The sequence below is a fragment of the Danio rerio genome, chromosome 9 (genome assembly GCF_052040795.2).
Source record: "Danio rerio strain M-AB ecotype USA chromosome 9, GRCz13ab, whole genome shotgun sequence".
NCBI classification, from domain to species: domain Eukaryota; kingdom Metazoa; phylum Chordata; class Actinopteri; order Cypriniformes; family Danionidae; genus Danio; species Danio rerio.
This window is the reverse complement of record NC_141029.1, coordinates 282,736-302,513: the sequence shown is the minus strand read 5'-3', so window position 1 is coordinate 302,513 and position 19,778 is coordinate 282,736. Positions and strand designations below refer to the sequence as shown.

Here is a 19,778-nt window from a genome sequence, read left to right as displayed (position 1 = left end):
GGGCTATTAGTCTTTAAGGTAGAGGTTATCAGTCCTTTGGAGGGGGCTATCAGCACTTTAGGGTGGGGTTATCAGTCCTTTCGGGGGGCTATCAGCATTTTAGGGTGCGGTTATTAGTCCTTTGGGTGGGGCTGTCAGCACTTTAGGGTGGGGTTATCAGTCCTAAAGCGTAAGGCTAGCAGTCATTTGGGGAGGGGTTATCAGTCCTTTAGGGTAGGGCTATCAATAAATTTGGGTGGAGCTGTCAGTCATTTATTTTGTTATTGACTGCCATATACTATAGATAAGTAAAACAGCAACGTGAAAATAATAGATGAAAAAATCAATGAACACAATGTCGGGAGAGTATGAAAATATTCTGACATGTTTATGTTTCCACTACAGAAGTGTACAGAAGTACTTGTTACTAGAAGGGATACAGCTTCGGCCGGAAGTCAACAAAAACTATTTATATTATTCAGTAAATTTAATAGTATAATATAATAGTATTAGTATCCATAAATTTTATTTGATTAACGTTTAGCCCTACCCCATCCATCACAGTAATATAAAAACAGTAATTATACGGAGTATTATTAATGTCATTTATTATAATTACTCATTAAATTATGTTTTAGGAACGTCTACGTCTACCCCAACCCTCACAGTAATGTAGAACAGTAAGTATTGTTGTCCAGCATAACTAAAATGATGCTATACCGATGTGATTATCCGCAGCTGTATCCCTTCTCCATTTTACCGCGCAGTACGCAGTGTGCAGTGTGGAGTACGCGGCGGGCGGGCCGGGGGCGTGGCCAGCGCGCTGACGTCAGAAAGGTCGTGGGTGAGAGGTGATCGGGACACATCTTGTTGTCTTTGTAAGAGTGGAGCTCGATCACGCCGCCGTGTCTTCCCTCTTCCCCGAATCCTCTCAAAACTCCCTCCCGAACCTCCCCCTCTCTCCCTCCGGACCCTCGGACTCTCCCCCACCCGGAGCGCACGTCAGGTGAGCCTCCAGCGCGGTTCTGTCCTGCCCAAATGTGAGGCCCTGAAGGCCGCGGGCTGCGCTAGCGATAGCGCTGATGCTAATCAGCCTGCGCGGTTTTCTAGCTCTCTCTGTCGACGCTCCGGTGCTCGGGTCGCCCGTGTATACCGTGTAACCGGGCGCATGGCGGCGGCGGGTCGAGCTGGAGCGGGTTCGACGGCTGTGGAGCGCGGTTGGCCGTCATGACGCGGTGTTACGCAGCTGGTAAACACGAGCTAACGCGGCTCCAGCGCGCTGTTTATACCGCCTGCGGTCACTCCTAGCGGCCGATAACCTCACTTTTATACACTATTCCATATTTATTCGACGTATATTAATAATAACGCGTGTTTATATCCTCTACTGGCGCTAAACATTGATCCAAGGCGTCAATAATGTCCGCCGTCAGTGTTTGTGTTGAGTCGTGTGCTTCAGACGCGTTTATTCAGCGTTTACTCGAGCTGTGGCTTTACCAGGGTAATGCTCGAGCTGCTCAATCAGGGATCCTGTGGTTGTTACTGCGTGATTAATGATGGACGTGATTTGACCTGTTCTGTTTTTATTATTGACGTTAGCAGTGGTATTACTGTTGTTTTTCAGTGGGAGTGTTTTATAAATGCTCCTGTCGTAGTTGACTGTAGTGGAGGGCTTTAGGTGTGCTGTGTTGGTGTCGTGTGTTTATTCATTCATACTCCATTACACAAGAAAAATGTTGTCTTCGTCGTGTGGGTTATCTCACTATAACTGGGGTTTATAATCAGCTTTATTATATTATAGTTCTTGCTCTGTTTGTGTGATTCATATTGTAATTTTGAGTTTAGTATGCTTTTGTCGTAGCACCCTGGTCTTTGTGACGGTCAAATTATTATTGCTATTGATATTTAATTGGGTCGACTGCAGTATGTTTGATCTTGTCATTTTAATCTATGTAATGGGTGTGCCTTTTGTTTAATATTATTAATGTGTGGTGTGCTGATGTTCTGTGTTTGTGGGCTGCACAGGTTAATCATCCGTGACCAAAGATCCAGATCTCTGCAGGCTGATCATCATGGACTCTGGAGTGATTGAAGGAGGGCTGAACGTCACGCTGACCATCCGGCTGCTCATGCATGGCAAAGAAGTGGGCAGCATTATTGGGAAGGTGTGTTGGAGAAGCTTCAGTTTGTGTGCTCAGTCACATCATCACCACCACCACCATCATTATTATTGTCTACCGATACCAAAACCCGATCTGAAACCTCTATAATACATTAAGAAAATAGAGTGAATAAACAGATCCAGGATGTTCCTTATTTTTTCATTTCACCTTACTTTATCATTCCACAACTCTCTTAACAAACACAGCGCTTCTGTGAGGGAGCTCAAACAATCAAGTGATAAATAACAACATTTCTTCGCTTGGACTTAAGTGCAGGAGAAAATATATACAAACAAACAGCACCTGAACTTAAAATACCCTGCAGGCAATCCCAGGTTTACATATCTCACAGTTAGCTATGGCGATGTTGTCATCATCAGCTTTATAATACTTCCAGACCACAGACACACTTGCGCTTTCTTCTTCAATCTGCTTCTGTGCTCTACTTTGCCGGCATTCAACTAATAGTGCCTCTGCAACAAAGTGGTTGCTACGTTGCTGTTTCTGGTTGAAGTCATGAAGGAGATGTTAAAATATTGAGTTTATATATATATATATATATATATATACGTATACACACATGCATGCATAAATGTATATTCGAGTCCTGATCAGGATGTAATGTCCGATTCAGATTGGGTCTGAAACTGCATGATTAGGCCCGCATTCCGCTCACGTGATTGGATCTGGACATCCCTAATTATTATTATGGTTAATATTATTACAGCGATAATTCAGCATACAGTACAAATTGGCCTCGTTCTCTACCTTAAAGTTTACAAAAATTATCAGATGATTTACTCACCATCAGCTAGAACTGGACAATTAATTGAAAATAAACTAAAATTCACAACCTATAACCATCGTCATTTTTATATGCCATTTTTACATGCCAGTTGTTTAGTCTAATTGTTCCTCTTCAAAAACATTACTGCATGTGGACAAACTAAGCGCTTCGGTTTTCCCTGACGGTGCGGTGAGTGTATATTAGGGCTGCACAATTAATCGTATTGATATCATTATGGCAATATTTCTGACTACAGCGTCTCCAGCAGGACGTGACTCTGTCTAGATTGCAACTTTGCTCTTGCTCAGTCCAAACGTCCCAACAAACCTCATTCCTCCCCTTAGAAACCATTACAACACCGTGTCTCTCATCCTGATTTGTTGTTGAATGCTGAAGGTGGGAACTAATCAGAGGGCTAATGAGCTCAGATGGAGAATTCTGCATTGCGTTTTCATACGCATTACTAAACCAGAGAACATTTATTTTCAAAATGAGTCCTGAAATATTGTTTATAGCGTTTCATTTCTTGCACAGAACGATCATTTGGCTTTATCAGGGCTCAGTGTATCATTAGGATTGATTGTACAGACTTGTTTGTAGGTTTCTATTGTTTATTTAATAAAGCTTTATCTAATAAAGACCACAGATTAATCTCAATTGTCTTTGATGAATAAAATAAAGCAAAAGACACACATTTTGTGTGACAGTAAAAGTGTGATGTGATTAGCAAAAGCTCAGTTGTTGGTTGTTTGCAGCAAATCAGTCATTGAACCATAGTAAAGTAGTAAACACATAGTAAACACAACACACCGCTAATGAACGCTATTTGGCTGAAGTGAAGGAGCGAAGTGATGTTTTGATTAGACCCTTTAGATGTGCACCTTTATATGCTCATTTTTCTTTGGGGTTTTTAATATGCGTGTAAAAGCAATTCTTGTGAAGATAATTTTATTTTTAAGATTGTCTTTTTACAACAAAACTGCATAAGAAAGGGCTCAATATTGAGAAAAGCTGCTGTAAAATCAGTTATTTAGGTCACTAGAATCAGAGAAGTGTCTTCTGTAATCTTGCTGTAGTAAATAAATAAAAGTACATAAATCTTATTTATTTAATGCATTTTTATAGTAATGGTTCACAAATTTGGGCTTATTAATTAAATGCAAATAATAAAGTGTGTTATGCCATTTAAAATAATTAAGTGCATCTAGTCATGCAATTGTATTTTTAGCTGAGACTTGTGTGACGTCTTCACTTGCCTGCACTTGAGGAAAACACATTTAACCACGTGTCAGTTTTTCTGATGCAGGACTGAATTTGGTAGACCTTATACAGCCTACCTATGTTAAAAGTAAACAAACATAATATTTAGATTCTCTATTTTACACCGCAGCCTCTTATTTTATCCCTTAAGGCTCAGCTTTGATAATGTAAATTACATGGATTTTTTTGTCCACAGTGTAAAATATATTCATGTCTTAATGACTTGAATTCCACCATCTCATTACATATGCACAGATCTATAAATATGCTAATTAGCCCCCACCTCAACGCCATCACAGCAGCTCTGAAAAACCAAACAATAGAAGCGTTACACAACAGAGACCCAATGAAGAGTGTTAATTAACATAACGCCAACATTTACCACAGATGTACTGTAGTGACGCTAAAATAACCATGCTGCATCTGATGGAAAATAAAATAGATCAATTATCTATCATTTCATTAGTCAATGCATGATGTAACCTATTTATAAAGCATTTTTATTTATTTATTTTTTTAGTAAAGTATGCAAACTGAGCGAGCTAGAAAGCACTGGAGCAACTGTAATCATATATATCTTCTGTTGTTTTTTGGCATATAGGCCTATAAAAATTTTTGGGAGCATCATCACACTCCTTTTGTATTATTATTGTTGTTGTTGTTGTTATTATTATTTTTTTTTCAGTTTCCAAGTTTACATACTGATATATGGTACACAGGGTTTTCCACATCAAGAGAACAATCAAAACAATCCAGTCAAAACTAACTCTGATAATACTGATTTATTGCTTGTGTACTCATTTGTTCGTAGGGAACTGAGGATGGTGCTGTTTAGTTGTTTTGTTGTTATATCTATAGGTACTGTTCGTCATACTATATCCTGTTTGTGATCTTTTAATATTGTACAGCAAGTCAGCGCAGTCGAAAGCATTTACTGTTCAGCGTGTCTTCTCAGTCTGAGATGCTAAAAATAATCTGTGTGTGTTTCAGAAAGGTGAATCTGTGAAGAAGATGCGGGAGGAGGTGAGAGGCTGTTCTTCAGACGTGTTGATGGTTGTGTTTGAGTGATTGCGAGTGTGTGTGTGTGTGTGTTTGTGCAGAGCGGTGCGCGGATCAACATCTCGGAAGGGAACTGCCCTGAACGCATCATCACGCTCGCAGGCCCCACCACCGCCATCTTCAAGGCCTTCTCCATGATCATTGAGAAGCTGGAGGAGGTGCTCTCTAGATCTTTATACGCACATTAGACATGCATACACGTATTCAGCCATTCAGATGATGGTTTTGGCGTGACATCGCAGCATTATGAATTATTATTGACGCCCCCTGCTGGGCAAAGCATTACCTTCTCCCACTGACTGCCAGCTCGCGGGCTGAGTGATATCTTTTATTATTATTATTTTTTAGCCAAAACAACAGATAATTGTGCACAGAGGTTTTATTGTTACTAGCAAGACACGCGTCTGAGCTGTGTTCTGCTGAATTCCCTCAGAAAGATCAGCCAGAAAGGAGAAATTATTAGATTTGTGCTGAATGTTAGCATGATTGAGCCATAACTGCCTATGCTACTATAGCAGTCAGTGCGTTTGTCTGCTGTTATACAGTTTCTGCTCTAATTTGCAGGTGAACTGTAATTAAAATATTAATTAAAATCAAAGTCAAATTGGAAATAACATTGATAAAATGTGTGGATGAGCTGTTCTGAGATCTGTGTCTGTCAAGGACAGATCTCTCCGTCCTCCTAATCATGATCAGCAGTGCAGCGACTGTTCAATCTGAATTCATATTCGATCCTCCACATCAGCAAAATGACATGAAATTCATCGTAGATGGTTTTAGTTTTACATTGAGAGCAGATTTTCTTTAGTATTAGTATTCAAGTTTCTTAATCCTTTATAAGGCAGAACTGCTGTATAAATTAATTTAGCATCAAATAAACATTTTAATATTAAACATAAACAAGATTGGCCATGTCTAATACGCAGAAACTGTGCTGAAGCTGCCGGGTCGGCCTTTAAAAGGACCTGTTGGTATCTGAAAATGATCCTAGTCACTAATTAATGCTCTCTTTGAGCCGCTTGTGTGGGAAAAGCCCCGTAAGACAGTGTTTGCACTTTTATTTCAGTGTAGATTACATTAAACGCACATATATACATGTATAAAGCTTCTTATTTTTCATTTTTAGTATATTTTTACTATTCAGCTATTTTGCTGATTAATAGTGTACATGTAACCTATAGTGTAAGAAAGTCTTCAGTAAACTCTTTCAGTATCAGCTGTGCTTGAAATGAGCCGATCTAATGCTGTTCATGTGAAATGAGCTCCAGAGCTGCTGTTATGACAGCAACTCTCAGATGAGTTTTTAAAATCAAAACCAATAACCAAATCCAGCTAATAGAGTAATGAATACAGAACAGACCGCAGGTCTGAACTGTGTGTGTGTGTGTTTATCAGGACATCAGCAGCTCCATGTCCAACAGCACGGCCACCTCCAAGCCGCCGGTGACGCTGCGGATCGTGGTTCCGGCCAGCCAGTGCGGCTCACTCATCGGCAAAGGAGGATGCAAGATCAAGGAGATCAGGGAGGTGCGGGACACAGAGCCACAATACACACACAGCAAACACTGCTTTATTACTGAGAGTGTTTCCCTTGTTTCTAGTCCACATTTCTAAAACGGAGAATTTTCTAGACCAGCAAAATGGCCTCGTGTTCAGAAATGAGTCAAAATGAAGTGAGCTTTTCCTTAAAAGCAAAATGATCTGCCACTGGGGGAGCCAGAGTAAACTTATTCCAAAACAAACAAAAGCTAGGTTATTTCACTCGCCCCATTGGCAGAGGATTTGTTCATTTTAAAGATTTTTTTTCATTTTGACATAAGCTGCGTCCCAAATGGCACACTATGCACTATGTACTTATGCACTTACACACTCAGCAGGATAGTACATGTGTATATTGTCATCACAAATGGAGCACTAATGTTTTTTTACTAAGCGGAAATTCAAACCGTTTCACTGATGACGTTTGACGGTTGCCAAATCAGTGAAATAAATGACCAAATTATCAAATAATACCCGCCGTGAGTATAACCGCATTCACCATCAGGAGGCGCTATAATCACTCTCATAGGAGAATTTTGCTTTCACAATCCACAATTAATAAAGTTATCCAACATGTGCGCCCGATAGCTCCACCCTTTCCGCTATGTGAGCAAACCTGCGGTGGTTGAGTGTGTGACGTGTCCATCATTACACACTTCACTTTAGCGGCTGAATGAGTGCATCATCCGGGTAATTAAAGTGAACTTATTATTGTTAGATTTTACAGTGTGAACGCACTGCTTTCACTATTTATACTACAAAATGGCGTAGAATAGTGCACAAGTATGTGATTTGGGACGCAGCTTCTATTTGTGCACTCCTGCTTAAAAGTAGTTTATTTTTTATTTCATGAACTCCTGAACACAACATCTATACTACTATATTGAACTATTGAGAACTATTCAATGTGTTTAATAAATATAATGACACAAGCATGTCTAAAGTGTTGTGCATTTTTAATCCTCTGACTGTAGACTGTTGAAGGACAGTTTTTGACTGGATCATTAAAATACCAAATATTCTTGCAGATATGTGTTTTTAAAAGTGTGCTTAGGTCATATAAATGCTTAACAATAGCTTTTAAAATGCACAGCTGGCTCTATTAAAGTGGTGTGTGAGTCTGTTCTTTTAAATCTCTGAGAGCAGCAGAATCTCGTGTCGAATAAAGAAATGTGGCCTGAAAATAGTGTTATTTTTGTGTGTGTTGTGCAGTCGACTGGAGCTCAGGTACAGGTGGCAGGAGACATGCTGCCCAACTCCACCGAGAGAGCCATCACTATCGCCGGGACCCCGCTGTCCATCATCGAGTGTGTCAAACAGATCTGTGTGGTCATGCTGGAGGTACAACACACACTTAAACCGTTACCCGTGTGTGCTGTTGGGTTCATTTCATCCCCTCTGTGCTGATCTGGAGTCTTGATATGGCCTCAAGTTTCTCTGTTTCAGCAAATGTGATGATGATTTTTGCTGAAAGAGAGAACACACTCTGTTCACACTGACTCTCCTTTGGTGAGGTTGGTGCTGTGTTTGCTCCATTGACTTCCATTATAATCACATTGTTTGATACTGCCATGACCACGAATGCATGATTATACACTGCCAATCAATAAATGTGATTATAATGGAAGTCAGTGGGGACTTCAGCACTGGACAGCACTCAAGGGTTAATCATGCACTTGATCAATTAACTTTTGATTCATTGTAAGGCCAGAGTTAAGTGTTTTGTTGAATCTGTGTTCAGGTGTGCGTTTAAACATCAGTACTCTGCTAGATGTGCGGAGAGACGGTGTGTGTTTACTGTGTGCTTCTGCTTTCAGTCTCCTCCTAAAGGTGTGACCATCCCTTACCGACCCAAACCCTCAGGATCGCCTGTCATTTTTGCAGGAGGACAGGTGGGTGTGTGTTTGTTCGTGTGGGTGTGTGTGCATGCACATCCATATATTTGCCTGTCTGTATGCAGTCGTGTGTGTGTGTTGTGTATTTGATATGTGTGTAATCCTAAAGTGTGTGTGTGTGTGTGTGTGTGTGTGTTTTGCAGGCATACGCGGTGCAGGGACAACATGCCATTCCTCAGCCTGATGTAAGAAGCAGACTTAAAGCAGTTTTTGCGTGTGCGTGCGTGCGTGCGTGTGTGTGTGTGACGGTTGTGTTGTGTCTCCACAGCTTACGAAGCTCCACCAGTTGGCGATGCAGCAGAGCCCGTTTCCTCTGGCCCCCAGTAGCCAAGGGTTCACAGGTGTGTGTGTGTGAGACGAGTGTGTGATGTAGGGCTGTCAATATGTCTGAACCCTTATTATTATTATTATTTTGTTGTTGTTTGTTTGTTTTTTAATAAGAAAGATTGTGCAATTATATTTGAATTCTTAAGGTAATCCTATATGTTAGAGGGAAGCGTGTGTGTGTGTGTGTGTGTGTGTGTGTGTGTGTGTGTGTGTTGTCTGACTGTGCTGTTCTCTGTGTACAGCTGGGATGGACGCCTCTGCACAGACAGGCTCTCATGAACTGACCATTCCTAATGATGTGAGTATCTGGAGGAATATTAATATTATATTCTACTCTTCATCTTCAGCTTTCTAGATTTCGCTCTCGTGCTGAAGGAAACACAGTTTGATTTGTTTATGTGTGTGTGTGTTATTGAGTGTAGATGTGTTATTCCCTGATTCTGTGCTTAAGGGAATCAGAGTTTCCACAACACTATGAAGCAGCACTACTCTTCAGTCTTTAATGTTGATCATAAGCAATAAAATCACAGTAACACCATCTAAAAACACTATAAACTAATTCATTTGACCAGCCGGCGCTTTACTAATGCTCCATGTTGTTTACTTTCACTGTTAAATCAGACACACTCAGAATTTAGAGATCATTTCTATATTTCTCTAACCTGTCGACCCTGTGGTTTTACATGCATCTTATTTATTTATTATGTTTATTTCTTTATATAGCTCTGTAGAAATACAACTGGGTTGAGCAAAGTGCTTTACGGGAAACAGTTTCCTATTTTCTTTTTCTTTTCTAACATCCCACACATTTTAACAATAAACCAAGTTAAAAGTAAACGTATAAGCCTAAAATATCAGAAGCAATTTTTAAAATGGCCTTGAGAGTGTTGGTGAGGGTTAAAGTGCATGAATGTAAGAGAGAAATGAATGAAGGTTTGAGTGTTTGAGAAATGTGTGTGTGTGTGTGTGTGTGTGTTTGTTTGTTTGTTTGTTTGTTAATGGTGTGTGTGTGTGTTCTTGTACTCTTGCAGTTGATTGGCTGCATCATCGGCCGTCAAGGTGCCAAGATTAACGAGATCCGTCAGATGTCGGGCGCTCAGATCAAGATTGCTAACCCAGTGGAGGGATCGAGCGACCGGCAGGTCACCATCACCGGCTCACCCGCCAGCATCAGCCTGGCCGAATACCTGATCAATGCACGGTAAACACACGCCAGCCAGCACCACACTATCCTAACCGGGTCTTCATAACCAGCGCCTTCTGAAAACAGCACACTCATGTGCAATACAGGGCTCCCACGCCTCCTGACAGTACTTTAATTTCAGACATACACATTCAAGATCTGGAAAATACTCAGTGAAGTGTGCTCCGCACTCCATTAGATGAGTTTGGTGCATTAATCAGATTAACAAAACTCAAAAGATCATGATATGCAGTCGTTGCAGTTATCGTTGCTATATATATATATATATATATTTATACACACCCACACACACACATACTTAATGAATAAGTGCTTAAAAAAAACAGCGTTCCTTGAATGTGCTTGATATTTTCTTTTATTCTTTAGATATATTTTGGATATCTTATTTTGGATTTATTGTTAATTAACCTTTGCCCAGCACTAGTAATCTTCGAATAGAGATATTGATATCAGTATTTATACAAAACATCATCATCATGTCAGTGTTGCCAGTGTCCCGCTGCTTTACTGATGTTTAGCTTCATGATGTTGTGTGAGCTGTTGTTTGATCTGACAGGTGTGTGTGTGTGTGTGTGTGTGTGTGTGTGTGTGTGTGTGTGTGTGTGTGTGTGTGTGTGTGTGTGTGTGTGTGTGTGTGTGTGTGTGTGTGTGTGTGTGTGTGTGTGTGTGTGTGTGTGTGTGTGTGTGTGTGTGTGTGTGTGTGTGTGTGTGTGTGTGTGTGTGTGTGTGTGTGTGTGTGTGTGTGTGTTGCAGACTCTCGTCCGAGGCGACAGGAATGGCGGCTAACTGAAGCCGCGTCCGTCTCTTCTCCTCCTCCATCACATTTACGCTCTCTAAAGTGCAAAAGGAAACCAAGTATTTTCCACCTGTCTGTTCCTTTCACCCCAGCTACGCTTCATGGATATACACGACTGTTTTATTTATTTATTTCATGCAGATGTTTTTAAACTCCCTTTTGCGTACAGTTTTTAACGTCTTTCTTTGCGTATTGTTTGGTCAGTCCACATCACCGTGCGGAAGCGAAGGTGGAAAAATCTGAAAAATGCAGCGTTTTTGTTATCTCAGATTTTTCTTATAAAAACCAGAAAAACTCAAAAAGAGAGCAACTGCAGACGCTAGAGCAAGCGCGTTCCCTCTGTCTGATATTTATTTATTATTTTAATTTAACTCTAGGAGGTTTGAGCTTTTAAAGTCCTAGACATCGGAGCTTCGGTCTGATCAAGCTCTGTTTTCTGCTGCGGACGGAGGCGCTTCAGGCCGCGTCTGCTCCTCGACATTTTTGAAGATTTGTCATTCCTCAAGATTTGTCTCGTTTCGTTTTTCTCTATCCTGAAGTTGGAGATTTTGTTGGAGGGAGGGTCGGGAGATGCTGCAGTTTCTGATGTTACTGCTATAATAATAATAATAATAATAATGATGATGATGATGAGTTGAAAATATTTCTTTTAGAGAGAGAGAGAGAGAGAGAGTATTTTTTTTAATCTGTAGAGCCCGAGCTGGAGGATTCCCAATCGACCACGTTTATATGATGATGATGATGATGCGACTGAGTTACTGATCAATGACATGACTAGAAGGAACTTTCTAGAATTAACACTAGTTTCCTCTCGACTCTGCTTGAGTAATAGTTATGTTTTCTATTTTATTTTTATTTGTTTTTCTATTTTATTTTTCTTGCAGGAGGAAGGATTTAAAAAAATACAAACCTAAAAAACCTTTTTGTGCACGTTTTCAGAATATTGTAGATTTGGAGTGCAGCTGGAATGAAGAATTAAACATGCAAAATTAAACATGAAATGCTCAAACTACGCTGTGCTTCTGTTATTGTTTGCTTCTCCTCTGGGTAAAACTTTACATTTCCAATGCATAAATGTACAGTTGAGGTCAGAATTATTCACCCCCTGTTTATTTATCCCCCAATCTCTGTTTAACCGAGAGCAGATTTCTCCAGCACATCTCTGCACATAACAGTGTTAATAACTCATCTCTAATAGCTGATGTGTTTCCTCTTCTCCATGATGACAGCACATCATATTAGACTAGATATTCTTCAAGACACTAGTGTTCAGCTTACAGTGACATGTAAAGGCTTCACTAGGGTAATTAGGGTAAAGTTAGGGTAATTAGGCAAGTCATTGTATAACAGTGGTTTGTTCTGGAGACTATCCAACACTAATATTGCTGAAGGGGTGAATAATATTGAGCTTAACATGACTTTAACACTATTAAACACTGCTGTTATTCTAGCTCAAATAAAACACATCAGGCTTTCTCCAGAAGAACAGATATTATCAGACACACTGTGAACATTTCCTCAATCTGTTCAACATCATTTGGGAAATATTTAAAAAGAATAAAAATAATTAAAGAGGGTGAATAATTCTGACTTTAGCTGTACATATTTCTCACTTCTGACCTGCCTATTATTAAGCTTTTAACTGTTAATTAATATTAAAGTATCCTGCACAACACCCAAACCTATTACTTTAACTATTATTAAGCAGAGAATTATTAAAGGTGGTGTGTGTGTGTGTGTGTGTGTGTGTGTGTGTGTGTGTGTGTGTGTGTGTGTGTGTGTGTCTCCCCTGCATCATCAGACGCCCTCATCTGTGTGCAGATATTCAGAATCGTGCTCCGTGAACATTCATATTTACCTAAAAAACACAAAGCTGGAGGCAGATATTCTGCTGTCAACATGGAACAGCTGTCTTTGTTTTGGGTTCTTTAACCCGCCCAATGCCAGTTTAGCGAGTAATATTTCAGCACCGGGTTGCCAGATGGTGGAAAACAGGATTTCTTTCATTCAGTCAGGAAGACTCTTAAAGCAAGAATCCGTAACCAGAATGCGACCTTCAGTGGACAATAACTCCGAAATCACACTCAGATTCAGAGGTTATTAATGAGCATTAATATAAATATTAGGAGTGTAAACATTAGGTGGGCAGGTTTATATTGTAACCCCGTGTCCTAACATCACACTACATGATGATATACACAGTGATGAGCAGTTTCCAGCAGACGAAACAGGACAGAACTGTAAACACTGAAGCACAGAATAGATCCCTCACTGCACTCCAGCACAACGCTGAGCTCTATAATGAATTTCCCGATGTGTGTGAGGTGTGTGACACGCACAAGTGAGGATGGCAGTAGCAAAAAAAGGTGAACATAAAGAGCTTTTTTCAACGAAAAGTGTAAGTCACATGAAGATAAGTTTACTACTGAATGAGTCCATCATGATAATGCCACTATTGCTGGTGTTTTCACCGCTTTTACGGTCAGTCTAATGTGAAAGCAGACTGATATAGTCTGTGAACAATATTGTCTGTGAACATATATGAACATGCCAGTTCTTTTAATCTCTCAAAGTAACATCTCCAATTTTGGTTGAAACAATTTTCAGAAAAACTACAGCCTGTGCTCATCTTTTAATAATACTATGATACATGTTTAATTTGTACGAAAAATGAACAAAAGTCTTTAATAAACTCTCTCTTTATCAGTTAATAAACATTATTTTAACATACACTTTCAGGCCTGTGGCCAGCTTATTGAAAGGAGGGGTTATTTGTTTTCTGAAAAACAGAACCTTTTTGCAGTTTTTCACCTGAGGTATAAATATGACATTTTAGTGACATATTCTGAACTAATTTTTGCTGGGTAATCTTGTTGGATAGTTATTCTAACTACACTTTTTGATGTACTGTACCAAAACTATTTCCTACCATTTTGTCAAATTTTTATTACAGTTTTATAAATAATAGAAATACTTTAAATTAGAAATTAGAACTTTAAATTCTTAGAATAAAGAAATGAAGAGTTTAGATGCCAAAACCTCTAAATTCCATGTATAATGAGCGTTTTTTTCAGCCTTGTATATTTATGTTGAGTTATTTCTCTTTAAAGGCAATGAAAAGAATGTATTCATCACCATAAAAGTAAAAACACCGAGTCCACACACAGGAGTTGGAGTAAAGTGATACTCTTAGAATAAAATATCAATTGGCATTCAGAGGTTTTTGCATGTAAACTGTTTAAATATGTAAATATACTTACTTTTAAAATACAATTTTTTAACCATAATTTTCTTTGGGAAATCTGTAAAAACCGAAGCCTTTAGGCAAAGAACAAATTGGCCAGCGCATTCAACCTTCCTCGGTAAGAATTTGGCCATTTAATAAGATAAATTCAAACATAATAATAATCCAACTTTTGGTCTTTCAAACCACCTGCGCCTACGCGCACGACTATTTAACCTAACTTAATAAATAAAATATTATATATAAAAAATTTAGTTTTTTATAAAATGTACATAAAAAAATTATAATGCTGCTACCTCTGAAAAGCGCGTTCACGTTCAGAGCGTGCTGACATGGACGTGTACTCCGACCAATCAGACGCATTCACATCCGCACTGTTTATGAAAATAAACGGCTTTAAATGCTTCTCCAGACACATCTAGCAGCTGCCAGGGATCTTTTCTGTTTCATGTTAGAGCACACTGCGGACAAAATGATGACAAAATGCTTCTGATAAACCGATGTGGGTTTACCTGCCGCCTCTGCGTGTGACGCGCGTAAAGGAGCGCGCCTGTGTTTCTGATTTAAGCCGCCCACAACCCGGGAGCTGCAGAACATCGGCATGAATGCTTCAGTTTCAAATAAAAGTGACCCATAACAGGAAAAAGACGGACCTCCCTCATGTTGAATACAAGCGCGGCCTTAGAGCTCATTTCTAGGTTATGATGTCAGAATTTACCGCTGTTTTGCAACGGATGTGTGAATGGTGCTCTCTGGAAAAACTCCAGAATGCCCTCGTCTGTGTGAACAGCACATATTTGAAATTTTACGCTCCAGAAAAGGGGGTTGTAGTCTTTATCATAGATATATACAATAGATAGCAAACAAACCCTAAGCGCGCGTCAGTACTACCGCCATATTTGTACAGGGCTCCCAGGACAACAGTCATTCAGCCGCACTAGTCAAGACTGAAGCCAGAGTGAAGATGCTGGACTGCGCTGTGTAGAAACGAGCAAACACTGACAGAACACTTCATAGGTGAGATTTCATTTTTAGCATTTTGTATGTTATGAACTTTTGTGCTAAACGAGTAACCGATACAGCCTCTTACTGGACTGACCATGAGGGAAAGCAGCAGCAACTCGCAACACACACTCTGCTTATGCTAGATTCGTTAAATAAAATCAGCAAACTCTCTAAATGAAACATGACAACAGACTCTGCGCTGCCAGAAACTGGTGTTATTGTTGACTAAGTGAATGCTAGCTTTTAAAGTAGCTCATACCCAGACAGCACACATACGTTGGGCCGACGTCGGCCGAAGGTCAACACGTCGGCCCCTTTAATTCTAACATCGGTATATGGTCGGCCAAACATACGCATGATCGTTCGGTCGTGTGTTCTATTGTTCCAGCTCAACAAACGTCGGCTCTGCGTCGGTTAACGACCAGAGGCCGACGAAGCACTTCATAAGCACTTGATCTCTCATGCCCATGAAAGAATCCGGCAACATATTTGGTTTACAAGTAAGTTTCTGCGTGCATAATAAATTAGACAAACGCGACATGCATCATGTCTACTGCGTCGGTCGGTCCAGCTTTAAATAGCCTACATTAATGCAGTAAAACTGACCAAAATGCCTACAATACATGATTTCAATTCATTAAAATATAAAAAGTTTTATTGTTATGCTTTAATAATGAAAACGTTATTTTTTTCTGGTGTTAACTGCTGTTTGCTATTTTTATTGTGGCTTTTTCTAATACATTTTTCCCAGTGTAAAAATCAAGTATGTTCTGCATTTCGGCTGTTTAATTAAAATAAACGCCTTTTTACAGAGTGACATTTTTTTTTATATACTTGCATTTATATTTATTGGTTATTTATTTTTGACAGTGAATGCACAAATAAAGTGTTTGTTTTGTAACAGTTTAGTAGGCTATAAAGCTCGTCTTAAAGATAATAGCGTATATAAAACTGCTAAATACATTTTAAATTCAAGATATAAAATACAAGGTTATTATTTAAATTGTCTATGAAGTGATCATGTTTATAAATGTAATACTGCAAGACTTTAATGTGCGCGCGCGCGTCTTGCTTCCAACACTGGAGCGGAGAGGATGTTGCTATGGGAAACGAAGCTACAACACGACACGACACCACCTAAAAGACACAACACGACTTCTCTCAAGCTGCCGTTTTGACTGTTTTCAGGTAAGTTTAGTCCCTAAAACAAAGCAAATACTACATAAAACTGTTCCTCACACATTTATTATTGGCAATTGATGAATATTCAGTTGAATATTATGTTATAAAAGAGTGGTAAGTCTTCGTAAAAGTCCGTTAGCATATTAGCACTGGTAACGTTAGCGTCGGGGTAATATTACGTTAACTTACTTAATGTTAGCTCTTGTTAAACTTGTTTGTTAAAGTTTTGGCTTTTATTTATTCTTTATGTGTAGATGAGAGGTTTTGTCAATGTTTTATTGAATGCACTCCATATGTAGTCTAAAATACGCATTGTAACGTTACTGTAAAGGACCGTGAATCAAAAGTTCAGTCGTGTTTTGATATTTCATGGTATCTTAAACTAAATGTTAAGTAAAAAAGTGTTCTGTGGTTTCAGGAGTGAGAGAATAACCTCCTGCTACAGAAAATATAACACAAGATTCCTAAATTTCTGAAGGGAGCTGATCACAGAGATACAGGAAAGACAGGTAACTTTAAGCATAGGATTAATTCATATGAATTTCCATTGCACATCATTATGCACATGTTACATGTCTATATATTATGCATCTGTTACTTGTCTTTATAGCAGTTGTTTTAAGAAAGTTTTGACATTGAAACATGTTAGTGGTATTAAATTTCACATCACATGATTCTTCAGAACTTAATAAATATGCAGATTTGCTGCTAATGAAGTAATATTTGTGATTTTCATTTTGTTTAATTTTTTATGATTAATTGATTTATTAAATCTTAGAAAAAAGTTTACACTAAATTATTTGTCATCACATCTGTTTTTAGCATTGATAGCAATCCGAAATGTTTCTTGAGCAGCAAATCAGCACCATTTGATAATCACCATTATATTAGTTCAACCTCAAGCACTAAATCAACATCTTAAAAAAAGATTTCTGAAAGATCAAGTGACACTGAAGACTTGAGTAATGATGCTGAAAATTCAGCTTTACATTATAGCTATGAATTACATGTATATTTACACCGTTCACCCATCCCTTACACCTTAACTCATCCTTAAGTCAGTTTAAGCCCTAAATGAATGAATTTTGATTTGTACAGGCATGATATGCAACTTGTATTCAGTCGTTTTGTTTTTTCTTTCTTTTGCTTTTGTTTTCCACATCAACTGAAAAGGAGGTCTAAGTTTAACCTAAGTGCCGTGTTGCTGATGAACATCTTTATATGTAAGTATATTTTTGACATACTGCCAGACACTTGTCAAACAGTGATGAGCAAACGAATGGCCGTTCTTTTAAAAAGATCAGGGAGATGCAAGTCTGGAGATTAATATACATTTTAATTCAAAATTGATTTATCTGAAATATTTCATAATGTTTTGAGATATGTGCCCTATATGCATTTAGATGTCCATGCATGTTTAAAATACTTTTAAATTTAACAATGGCTGCAAGTTATAAAAACATAAACAAACACAAAAATGTTAAAGTAAATTGAGAAAACATTTTCATCAGTTTGACAACAGGTAGATCAGCTCCTGACAGACATGTTAACAGATCAGTTTAACTCTTATTAAATTCATTCATTCATTCATTCATTCATTCATTTTCTTTTCTGCTTAGTCCCTTTATTAATCTGGGGTAACCACAGCGGAATGAACTGTCAACTTATCCAGCATATGTTTTACGCAGTGGATGCCCTTCCAGCTGCAAGCCATCACTGGGAAACAACCATATACGCTTGTTCTCACTCATACACTACAGACAATTTAGCCTACCCAATTCACCTGTACCCCATGTCTTTGGACTTGTAGGCAAAACCGGAGCACCCAGAGAAAACCCACCAAACGCAGAGAGAATTTGCAAACTACACACAGAAATGCCTGCTGATCCAGCTGCGGCTCGAGTCAGCATCCTTGCTGTAAGGCGACAGCACTACCTATTGTGCCACCACGTCACGCTCTTATTAAATTATATTTATATAATGTTGTGTTTCAGCACATGCTATTTTGGGAAGACAAAATATATTCATAAGCTCTCAGAAAATTCAATAAGAGAATTCATTCATTCATTTTAAGAGAATTAACTGCACAATTACTTGAAATGTGTGGGATTACATTATTTGTTAACCCAAAGTGAGTTTCTCTTTCTTTGCAGTATTGGATGCCTGATTGCAGTTCAACTCCAAACTCAGTTGGACCAGCTGATCAGTGTCTTCAGTATTACCACAAGCTACTGGGCAGATGTGTGGACAGCTATGAGCCAAACTTGGGACGTTTGGTTTTTAGGTAATACCAGTGACAAAGTATTCAGTAAATTGCTTATAATAAAAGATGCTCACTGCTTACCCCCTTATAGTTAAGTTGTTTGCAGTTTCATTGTTGTAAAAATACCATACTTTTTCCTTTTTTTATAAGCAGGTGTGACCGTCTGGGCAGCAGAAACAAGACAACTAATCATAGTTGAGTTGAGATTAGTATTATTAACTTGACTAGTTTGGTTGCAGACTTGTTCAATACTTAACAATTTGTATAAGTTACAAGATCAATGGTCCTGCTATCAATGTTTGTGTAACTTAAATTCATTACAGTTTAGATACAATCAAATGTCCAAACCATCTCTGACTGAATGACATCAAGGAAACAGGATCAAAAAGATCATTCATTATAGAATGTTTCATAGGTAACAGCACATCCTTTGTGAAAAATAATTTATTTTTGTGCCATCATTACAAGACAAAATACATTTCAACTGATTTCAGTTGGTTATATTTTTCAGGTCCTCCTGATCATTCTGTTCTCCTGGTTGTGAGGATGTGCAGAGGCTGTATTTGTCAGTGTTAAAAGACTTGTGCAGCTGTATCCAGACATACAAGCAGCCGACAAAGAGTTCTGGAGCAGGACAGACAGGTAGTTCACAGTGGCTAGGCTAGAAGTTTATACTTGGGTGGCCAGAAAGTGGCCTCCGCTATTTTGGGGGGTCCATACAAATACACCAGTGTAAGCTATACTATTGCACAGAAAAAATTAAATGAAAGAATTAATTAATCGGTTGAACACAAAATATTTTAAAGAAAGCTTAAGTAACAAGGTGGCAATATACAGTATCTGTTACATTGTAGTACATGAGCTGGCTAATACAGACTCGTAAATGTTTAGTTGTTAAGATTAGTTAAATACTATATCCTATACTTGAGACCGGCTGCATATACAGCTTTAACTGAACTGAATTTAACTAGAACTACACCAGCATTCCAAGTGCTCTGCTCTAGACTAGCTTTTTGCACTGGTGCGTCTAAAATGTTTGATGGCATTGCATTTAACACTGCAATTTTACATGTTAA

At 38.7% G+C, this 19,778-nt stretch overlaps 2 protein-coding genes across 3 annotated transcripts in view; both read left to right on the top strand.

Annotated features, from left to right (window-relative positions):
• Window positions 1–841: 841 nt before the first annotated feature.
• pcbp2 (poly(rC) binding protein 2) lies at window positions 842–12,020 on the top strand. Its single transcript, NM_201192.1, is given in 12 exon segments — window positions 842–985; window positions 2,005–2,144; window positions 5,179–5,211; window positions 5,289–5,405; window positions 6,643–6,774; window positions 7,999–8,127; window positions 8,604–8,678; window positions 8,825–8,866; window positions 8,950–9,022; window positions 9,251–9,306; window positions 10,040–10,209; window positions 10,966–12,020. Coding segments are annotated over 11 exon segments (957 nt in total). The 5' UTR covers window positions 842–985; window positions 2,005–2,051; the 3' UTR covers window positions 11,003–12,020.
• Window positions 12,021–14,571: 2,551 nt separating this feature from the next.
• aaas (aladin WD repeat nucleoporin) overlaps window positions 14,572–19,778 on the top strand; it is a 44,511-nt gene continuing 39,304 nt past the window's right edge. Inside the window, exons 1-2 of one of the 2 annotated variants that reach the window (XM_087266211.1) lie at window positions 14,582–14,950; window positions 15,160–15,269. The gene's annotated coding sequence lies outside the window, so the exon portion shown is untranslated. Of the gene's footprint in view, window positions 15,270–19,778 lie in introns of both variants that reach the window. The other variant, XM_087266209.1, reaches the window with a different exon arrangement.